The sequence below is a fragment of the Hordeum vulgare genome, chromosome 1H (genome assembly GCF_904849725.1).
Source record: "Hordeum vulgare subsp. vulgare chromosome 1H, MorexV3_pseudomolecules_assembly, whole genome shotgun sequence".
NCBI lineage: Eukaryota > Viridiplantae > Streptophyta > Magnoliopsida > Poales > Poaceae > Hordeum > Hordeum vulgare.
The window spans coordinates 420,540,703-420,551,234 of NC_058518.1; the positions used below are offsets into that span (position 1 = coordinate 420,540,703).

The window sequence follows — 10,532 nt, forward strand, 5'->3', positions numbered from 1 at the left end:
TGTTTAGTTTAGGTGGAACTTATAGAAACTTTTTTAAGTCACTAAACCAATAAGTCAGTGGAAACAAACACCCCCTCATAGCTTCACAAGGACCCCCAAAGCCGTCCTCTTCCATCCCGCCCTCCAGCTCATTTTCTCCCCCTCTCTCTCCCTCGCCCTCTGCTTCTTGCCGAAACCGCCATGGACGCATCGCCGTGACAGCCACAGCCAGCTCCGAGGCCCTTCCGTGTCCTCCCGCCGTAGGAATCGAGCCTAGAGGCCCCGAATCGACGCATCCATCCACCTCATCGTCGTCGGTCATCGTGTCTTGCCGCCATCGATTCGCCAGCCACAACATGCCTCTGATCCTACCGTCAGCGCCAATAGCTCCGCGGTGAGCCCCGATTGCTTTTCCCCCTTGCCCCGTCATTTTCCTCCCTTCTAGCCCTCTAGCTACCGGGGCCGAGAGCTCTTGCCGCCGGCGACATGGCCGGTGTGGCCAGAGCACCTGCCCTGCTCGTTTGAGCACTCCGGCGTGCTCGTAGGGGTCTGTAGAAGCTTCATCGACCACCATCTCCTTCTCCCGTGTCTCCTAGAGTCGAGCCCGTCCTGGCCGAGCTTCGGCCTCGCCTCTGGCGTCGTTGTCGTCAGCTCCGGCATTCCCCGCACCCCAGCCTGCTGCTTTGGATGCGGGCGAGCACGGGCTATGCCCCAGTGGTCTCTGTCGCCGCTCCAGTGGCTGGTAGCGCACACACTGCCGCTTCCAGAGGTCGCCGACATCGAGCATCGTCGCTTGAGCCACTCGCTGGTGGGTCCCGCTGGTCAGGGTTTTAATTTAGCGCTAACCCCCTATTAATTAACCCCTGGGTCACTGACGAAGGGCCCCACCTAACCAAATTAACAGAGAGTTAAATCTAAATAAACCCTGTTAACCCTGAGCCACCGACATGTGTGGCCCAGCCACAGGTTTGACCTGGGCTGGCGCCCTTGACCTCCTGACATCATTGTAACACAAGGCTCACGCAATAACTACTTTGTGATTTTAAATAAATTCCAGGAATTGCTAAAACTTGTAAATTACATAGAAATTCAACCGTAACTTCAAGTGAAATAAATTATATATGAAAAATTATCAAAAAATCCAAAGAATCCATCTGTACTATTTTTATGCATGATATAGTAACCTAAATAGGAGATGTTTGACATTTTGTTCAAAATGCATTATGTAGCCTCGTATATGGAGTTGAATTTGAACCTTGGGTTCAAACCTACTTCATTTAAATCTGTTTCTAGGTGCATTAGGCGAAACCACATCATATTGCCATGTCATATTCATGCATCATATTGTTGCATTTGATGTGTATTGATTTGTTCCCCTTTGATGGTTGTTTCTTCATGTTAGGTCCTGTTCTGAAGGGTACAATCGAGTATCCATCTAAGGAACAGTAACATGTTGACATTTTATCAAGCAAGCAAACCCCCTTGAGCATTCCAATACAACCTCACTCTCTCGCTCTTGCTCTCACTTATTGCATTAGGACAATACATTTCAACTGTTACCTGTTACGGTATTTGAACCCATTCATGTGCATGACCTGTCATTGTGAGAGTAAATAGTTGAACCAAGTAACCTAGCATACCTGGTAGATTCTTGAGCCATGTTATGCCTTATCCCTGCCATGCTTGCTATGTTAAGAGTCATGTCAGGTCTGATCCATCTGGGTGATGGTTTGGAATGAATGTGATCATGTTCTAAAGATGAAAGCTAAGTGCGTGAACCTGATTTGGTAAAGGTAGCGATGAGAGGCCATGTAGGAGTACATGGTGGGTTGTCTCATTCGGACCGCCCTTAAAAACCGAGTCATGTGTATGTTATCCAAGACTAGCTACTACCACACATTGGGTTCCTTAACTGACTCTCTCAACTTATTAATCGCCTAGATCTTTGTCCAGGAGTTGCAGCTAGTTTCTGGTGTTTGTAGGTCATGCTAGTAGTCTACCGAGTGGCAACCCGTACACGTGGGCTTGGGACAGACTAGGCATCGTGGCCCGGTGTACCAAGCGTAGTACCATCCATTGAGGTGGGCTTGGGAACCATTCAAATAGGCGATAAACATGGACTAGAGTCTTGTGTGGTTAGTCAGGTCGTGGCCGACGCCCACGCTAGTGCTTCCGCTTGAAGGTTGCTGAGATGCATGACGTGCATATGGTGATAAATGGTGAGAGCGTGTGTGAAGAAGTACACCCTTGCAGGGTGTTCATCTATTCGAATAGCCGCGTCCGCGGATATGGACTACTTGGAAACTTATATGGTCATAGACAACTTGAAGTGGCTACTGTAAAATGTGAAAGATAAGTGTGAATGCTATGGATGGCCTTCTCGTAGGGAGACGGGAGTGGATCCATAGTGATGTATTGTTGTGGTGACTAGCTAGTGGACTCGTGTGCGCTTTCTCACATTATTAAACTGTTGGTAGTCGTAGTAGAGGATAGCCACTGAGTCAAAGATGGCTTGTTGCATTAAACCTCACAACGGTTTTGTTGATACTGATGCATATGTAATTAGTTATGATGTAAGTCTTGCTGAGTGCCTCTGTACTCACTGTTGCTTAATTTATGTTTTGCAGAGGAGACTCTAGTCTCGCTAGTGGTTTCGACGATAAGATCGATGTTGACCGAGTAGCTTGGGATCCGAGATAGAGGTCTAGTTCCTATGGAGGGTCTTATAGATAGACATGCTTTCTCAGCCTTTTATCTTCTAGATATGTGTACCCAAATATGTTATGCTTTCGCTTGTTGCTTGTATGACTTGAGTGTTTGGGTCTTGTGACCCCTGTTTATAATATCACACTATGTTGACTCTTATGAGTTTTTAATAAATACTTGAGTCATAGAGTTATGTTGTGATGCCATATTGTATCTACACATATCGTGCATATTGTGTTAATGCTTTGAAATGCATTGTATGTGTGGCATTCGACACCTAGTTGTATCCTTGTAGTAGCCTTACTTATGCGGAAATGCCTCTTTTGTGCTTTCACTGAGCCTTGGTAGCTTGCTACTGCTCCGGACACATTGATTGACCGGCATGTATCCTTCTTTGCTGATGTGTTTGTCCGTACGGGGAAATGTCACGCGGTGTAATGCATTCCTTGTAGCTTGCTACGATTCGTCTACAGACGCTGATGGCCGACACCCGCATTGCTGGGTTATGTATGCTTGTTCCTGTATGGTTGCGCCACTTGGGTCTATAACTAGTCATGTTGACCCGGGTTCTTGACATATGGATGCTAACTAAATATTCATATACGTGAGCCAAAAGACGCAAACGATCCGGCCAAGGTAAGGTGGCAGCTGTTATGTACCGTACGTGAGGCCACAAAATTGTATGATGTGTTACGGGCTGGATGTGTATGGCTTAGGATCGGGGTCCCGACAAACATTCTTATCAATTTCCATGCCTGAGTTTTTGTGCGAAAATGATAAACTTAGGTAAGTGCTTACAAAGGTTTAAGTAACTTGCAAGAACTAGCATTACTCTGTTTTGTGTCCCGGACAAAAAGCACAGATTTTAGTGCTCTAAAAAACTTTTTTTGTACTAACTTGTCTTTTTCCTGCAAAGAGCACACGATTTATGGTTTTAGCAATCAATATTGCATGCGTACACTAGAATCAAGCACTGAGACGTGTGATTTTCTTTTAACATTTTTTGTATGCTACTTCGAATTTCCAACATAAATCCATTGTCTAGGATATGTTTTCGCACACTTTGAAACCCACTACGAATTTCTGACCTTTTTCCTCGCACATCCAGTTCCATGGTATACACAAAACAAACAGTATACTTTGCCAATTTCAGACAAAAGGAAAAAGGTTTGCCTTGTCATATATACAACTACACACTACACTACAACAATATGCTCATCATAACATACGACTAAACAATTTGGTTGAGACTGTCAGTGTTTGGTTGTTCTTCAGGAGCAGATCAGATCCAATCAACATAGTCAGAAGATGATTTTGCTTCTCTTTTGGGCTTCGAGTACCTGTTATTCTCAAACATTGCTTTTGACGTGAGCGAATCCAGAACTGCTGCTTCAGAGAGGTCCCATGGCGTCATCAATATGCTGTGGCATACATCCGCATTGGGGAAGAGAGATTAGCATAGGTTTTGTGGTTGGGGAATGCATGCAACTACCGATGTATATCACAGATAGCCTGCCCTTTTTCTGATGAAAAAACTGGGACCAATTAAAAATAACATGTTTCATTGGCAAGACGAGCTAAGAATGCTTCTTTGCTCTTTTTCACGTCTAATTACAGAAAACCATAGAAAAAATGAAATGTGGAATTAAGAAACGTATGGTAGAATAAAAGTGATATGTAGGTACATGTCCCCCTCAGTAATCCGTGAAAATATCTCAAGTTCAGATGGTAATATTTACCTAGCAAGAACTTCCTCCAAAATAGTACGCTGGCAAGGTGTCACATAGTATATGCACTTTCTCGGACACTGCCCAACAGCAAGTTGGACAGAGTAATCATCACCATTACCTGAAAAATAGAAGGCTACATTATTTCACAGAAAACAAAAGGTATTGAGATAGCAGTATTGCACAAGCTGACAGCAAAGAATTCATTGGCGATAATATACTATGGGGTTCCCAATTAAGTCAAATGGTAACGTTCAGCCTACCTTGAGATATTGCACGAGCTGTACCAATGTCATCTGCAAATGCAAATGCATGAGGTGCCCTTTTAACACAAGAATATGGGCATCCTGCAGAAAATATCAATTATTTCTCAATTATAAGATCAAGCTGCCAAAATACGTCGAATTGTACAAGCGTTTAAAGTGTGCTCGGCCATGAAACATGTGTGTTAGCTCTCAAAACAAGGAAACCAACCGAACTCAGTGGGTTCGACACATAAACACAATATTAAAGCCATATACCTATTCTAAATAAAACAATAGTGCATTTGTTTAAATTCTGAAGAAAGCATATCTTGTGGTAGTAGACAATTTAGCAGGTCATAAATCTCGTAAAGTTAGGGTTATCGGAGAAAAGATCTGCTTCAGTAAAGTTTAGTTTATCAGTGCCAATGCAAACACTTTGTATTTAATTAGCACCAAACCACATGCTTCACACCAACTACAGTATAGAACATGCTCTGATAACCAGATAAAGAAACAATATGATGCGAGATAAGTACCAGTGCCAATACATAGAAGTTCATTGACAAATATGTCGCGAGCTTCACACTCAGGTTCATCAAATGGGTCAATATTGTTCCTGCACAACATTCCAGTGCATACACATGAGTTGATTTTCCCGAGAATATTTTTAAGTTTGTGCATAGTTGCATAAATCACTCTTGTACTATTTAGATGCCTAGAAAGAATGTAAAGGCCTCATTTGGTTTGGACCTTCAAACTAAGTCGACAAGACATAGCCAGATTGTATTCAGTAGATTTACTGGTCCTTGTACCTTAAACCTCATTAACATCTATTAACCCACATATATACCCTTCCCTTTTTAACAATTTATTTTCAGGCAACCTCTGTACAACTGTAGAGTTTCCTGATCAGTCTTTGACAATACATCCCTTCAAATATACTCCCTCCGTCCGAAATTACTTGTCACAAAAATGGATAATAATGGATGTATCTAGAAATAAAATACATCCATTATTATTCATTTTTGTGACAAGTAATCCCGGACGGAGGGTGTACATGTTTCAGAATTTTACTATATAGGGTTATTTTAACTTATAAATATCCTTGGAAACTATCACTGCTGCTTCATACACTGCACCTGGAACATATTCAAGATTGTCATGACAAACAGCTGATATGACTTATGACCCAACCGATGGAAGGAAGCAAATGTTCCAGAATTGGCTACAAAAGTAGCATACAAATATAAACAGACTAATCCAATCAACATTGCATCATAGTATCATACGTTAAAATACAAGCTCATGGAAGAATTTACTACCTTTCAATCATCATTCCTTGGTTACCAGATAACATCTGCGTGAAACGAAGCAGTGTAACTAATAGCAATATGTAAACAGAAGGTGAAAATTAGGAAATAATGACCCAAAGGATAATATTGAGTTATTTGATACCGACATGATTTACCCTAGTTTGATCATAGCTGGTGAAGGGAGAAATAATAAGAAATACATACAACTCCTGTATGCATATTCTGTTTCTGTTAGTAACTATGCGCCCTGCTTTATATCATGAGTTCTTTTAGGGGTCCTGAATTTTTTAGCAAGATTTTTTTTAAATGTGGCAATATTTACACTAGTACATCAGCCCCCTATGTGCAGTGCAAGGACATGAACAAAGGATTGCAAACTACAGTAGCAAGGTTTTCCAGGAAATACAAAAAGCAACATTTCCAGGAACCCTTAAGGCCAAACTAGGCTTGTTAGTTGTGATGGCTCAGTTCAATAACTACAGTATGTACTCCCTCCGTCCCAAAATAAGTGACTGAAAAATGACTCAATTTTACACTACTTTAGTGCAAAATTGAGTAACTTTTGAGTCACTTATTTTGGGGCGGAGAGAGAGTATTTGTTATGGCAGCAATCCAGCGAACTTCTGTAAAACACGATTACCTCATAGGCCTCGAGTACTCGCCTCATTATTAAATCTGCATTCTCTGTGTCCTTGCAAACGTCAGGATGGAATTCCTTTACCTGTAACGAGAGCTCACAATGTTAAGTCACTGGTGACTAAGCCCTTGCAAAGCTACGCTTATTGCAGCGAGCGGGAGGCAGTACACTACCCGGGCGCGGAAGGCGGCCTTGAGCTGCGCGGCGGAGTAGCCGGCCGAGGCGTCGAGGCCGAGGACCTGCAAGGGCGTGGCGAGCGGGTCCAGTATCCTCCCCGCACCTCCCTCGCCGCCTCCGTCCCCGCCCCCGCCCCCGACGGCGTGCGCCGGGACGGGGAGGGTGCGGCGGGCCGCGCCTCGCCGCGGCAACGCCAAGGGCACGCTCCGTGCGAAGGGGTGGTTGCGCGGCGGGAAGGAGGGTGAGGCAGCCAGAGAGGCGGCCATCACGGGGGCACCCCTTTGTCGTTCCGGCGCCGCGCGCGAGCGGAACGTGCCTGGCTCGTGCGGAGGAACTGTGCCGCAACTCGGCTCTATTGTTCGTGAGAGTGCTACATGGACATGCATGCTTCCGTTGGACCTTCATGTTCCGTCGCATTAGAAATTAGAATAGGGCATATCCGCATCAACTCAACACCACACGATGGATCGATGAGAGAGGAGAGCGCTCTCTCTCTCTCTCTCTCTCTCTCTCTCTCTCTCTCTCTCTCTCTCTCTCTCTCTCTCTCTCTCTCTCTCTCTCTCTCTCTCTCTCTCTCTCTCTCTCTCTCTCTCTCTCTCTCTCTCATGATTTCTGATCGTTTGTTATTGAAACTATCCTCAAAGTTGTAATAAATTACCATTATGCCATCCATAAATGGCAGAAAACGGTTCGTTTTTTTAAATTGCAGCCCGTCGCGTATCTTTACCTTAATTAATAATAAAGAGGCTATCGCTTCCGTCGGAAAACCCATCAAGATGATTTTACAAAAAAACCCTTACTGTTTATGACATTAAACTCGTAGTATATATTAAATATTTTTTAAAATACTCATATCTTTTAAACCGTAACTCCAATTTAACATATTATACATGGAATTTGATTAAAAAATATGTAGAATTTAAATATGATTATTTTATCTGTTAAACATTTAATAAAAATACTATCTAGGATGCAATCTTAATAAATAAGTCATTATTCGTCTTTCTTTCATACCGGTACTCATCCGGGTTGGGGATGAACACGTCAACAAAATCAGGATTAGAAATGAAACTGAAGGTCACTTGACTGATTCTTTGTACGTATTAAATCTACATGCAAGCCGTGTTAAAATAGAAGACCTGTGAAATTTTGAACTGCATTTTTGTAGGATAAGACCATCTTTATTTGTATCGTAACTATAAATTCTCAAATTATAGACATTTTTTATAAATTAAGAGCGTGTACCGTGTGGTATTTCTTTCTCCCGTTGTAACGCATGGGCCCTTTTGCTAGTATTTCATATAAAGCTATCCCTAGATATGGTCCTAAGAGAACGTGCGGCCGATTGGCTACGTCAAGAGAACGTGCGGTCGATTGGCTACGTCAATAGAGTTACACTTGAGAGAACTGTGTTCGAGTCCCACTTCTTCTACTTTTTTCTATTCGCTTTCCTTTTTAACTTGCCTACTTTCCTTTTTCTGTATTTTGAACCTCAATTGCACAAAAGTGATATAATTTTATTTTATTTTTGCGGGAAACAAAAGTGTTATAATTTCATCCCAGATTTTTTTTTTGACAGATTCAAGTACTTTTAAATTTTTTCATATCTTCAAAGCCCTGACTCTAATTTAACATGTTACATCTGAATCACCCAAAAATTTATGTAGATTCCAAATATAAGATTATCATGCATGTTTATCATTTTGATAATTACATTTACTCCCTATATGGGATATTTTGAATGTTTATTATATATTTTTCCTACCCATTTAAATTGACTAGCTAAGATAGATTGATACTCTCATAAAATCGATCATCGACACATTAGGAATGTTCATTCCTATCAATTACCATATGCAAAAGATCACAACAAGCACATAATCATTCTCTCTAATTCGTCGAGTGCACAATAACCAACCCATATACGATGATGTACACTAAATTGCTAATGTATGTTTGAAACTAAGTTAAGTCTTCACATGGATACAGTTGCAAAAACATATATTAACAAGACAAAAATAATGTTGTTATGCACGTGCTATCATTTAGTACTAAAATGTACGTGGCTATTTTCAACCTAATGCACTATTTGTTGGGCATCCGTGAGGAGAAACGTTGGCAAATACGCGAATTGATACCAGCAACTAGATGGGTATTTTTTATTTAATAAATTGAACACAACTTCAGTACATTTATAACACCATATCACCTTCATGTTTTTTTCACAACACCACTTATCATGTTGTTTTAAATATGACCTCGTGAAATATTTTACGGGATTTGCTGATAACATCTAATGTATGTATGATGAATGATTTATTTTTTGGGGACTGCTAGGTATCCACCGGTGGATTTATAGTAATCATCCACCATCCTTTTAGCCGTCCGATGTATACGCGTGTACCATCCGATTACCAGCTCGGTCGCCTCCGTCCATCACATAAAATTCTGAAACAACGCTTCAGTTGCAGAAACAAGCACACTGCTACGCGTCCGGCTGACGGGTTAAAAAGTGACTGACGGGTCTTTTGCAACATAGATTATGTTGCAATTTTTTTTGCAACAAAGAGCATGTTGCGAAACCGTCTGTATATTTTTTTGCAATAGAATTTGTTATAGAATATTTTCTGCAACAAGGATCATGTTGCAGAAACTTTTGCAACAAAGGTCATGTTGCAAAAAACTTTTGCAACGTAGGTCAGGCTGTAGAATACTTTTTGCAACAAAAGATATTTGTTCCAATTTTTTGAAACAGAGACCAAGTTGCGAAAACTCGTCATTGCGCCTACTTGCACTAGCTTCGTCGCGTCAATCGCAACAACGCCGTTGTTGCAGAAACTCTGCAGGTTTCTCGAGGGATGGGGCTCGAGCTCAGGGCCAAACCACGGAGGAGACGTAAGGCGCCGGAGTTTAGGACGTCCGCATCAGCACCGAAGTTGGTTTTGTCCAACACTGGACACATGTCTGGTGGGAGAGGCGGTGGACACGGTCGTAGAAATCCACCGGCTGATGGAAAGAGTTTTCCTTATTTTTCCCGTTGCAACACACGGGCATATTTGCTAGTCATTTTCTTAAAGTTAAGCCGGATCTGATCATAAATGCGAGAAAATTTAGATCTTATCATTTTGGGAAACACTTTTTGTCATACGTCTGACAGATTCCAATCATCCGACCAAAGCTACACCATCTATTTCTTTTGCATCAAACGGCCGAGATCTCGCAGCAAATCCCGTTCCTACCTCCCGTATTTCACGCCCGCCCACATCCCCTAATCACCGGCCCCTGTAGATAACGTTCTCCGATTAGATAATGTTCTCCAATTAAATGACCAACTTCGTCTCGGGAGCTCCGATCCGCCACGGCGCCGATCCCCTGATCCACCACAACACTACTCCAAACGATGTCCCAAGTTCTTCTGAAGCACTCAATCCGATGTGCCACGTTCCACCGTAACAGAGAGCCACCCCTCCAGAAGGTTGCCCATCTTCAGGAGGGTGGCCGCTTGTGTGGTTGCCTCAACGAAAGGATCAGAAACCCAGCCGGTCTCCAATGTTCATCTTCTTCTCTCCTAATCCAGGTAGCCATCTTGCCCAGATTATGCTCCTCCATTTCGTACTTGCGGAATTCAAGCAGTTGGGAGGCACACCAAAGTTGAGATCTGTGTTAGTCTGTTTTGATTTCATTTGCCTGTGGAATTAAAGATGATGTAAGATCACAAAACCTTCAATCACGGTAGAATTTTTTTAAC

The 10,532-nt window shown here is 42.4% G+C and overlaps 1 protein-coding gene and 1 long non-coding RNA gene across 3 annotated transcripts; one reads left to right on the top strand and one right to left on the bottom strand.

Annotated features, from left to right (window-relative positions):
* Positions 1-233: 233 nt before the first annotated feature.
* LOC123412631 lies at positions 234-2,844 on the top strand. Its single transcript, XR_006613551.1, has 2 exons — positions 234-373; positions 2,607-2,844. It is a non-coding gene; the product is annotated as an uncharacterized LOC123412631 (long non-coding RNA).
* Positions 2,845-3,736: 892 nt separating this feature from the next.
* LOC123412637 lies at positions 3,737-7,133 on the bottom strand. Of its 2 annotated transcripts, none has more exons than XM_045105588.1 (7): positions 6,781-7,133; positions 6,611-6,691; positions 5,980-6,044; positions 5,194-5,273; positions 4,676-4,759; positions 4,425-4,533; positions 3,737-4,106 (listed from the first exon to the last, which is right to left on the bottom strand). In XM_045105588.1, the coding sequence occupies exons 1-7, from the start codon at positions 7,048-7,050 to the stop codon at positions 3,968-3,970; spliced, it is 828 nt and encodes a 275-aa protein (XP_044961523.1). In that variant the 5' UTR covers positions 7,051-7,133; the 3' UTR covers positions 3,737-3,967. The 2 variants fall into 2 exon arrangements, with proteins under 2 accessions (XP_044961523.1, XP_044961528.1); XM_045105593.1 differs by having other exon boundaries at positions 5,980-6,014; positions 6,781-7,131.
* Positions 7,134-10,532: the final 3,399 nt, after the last annotated feature.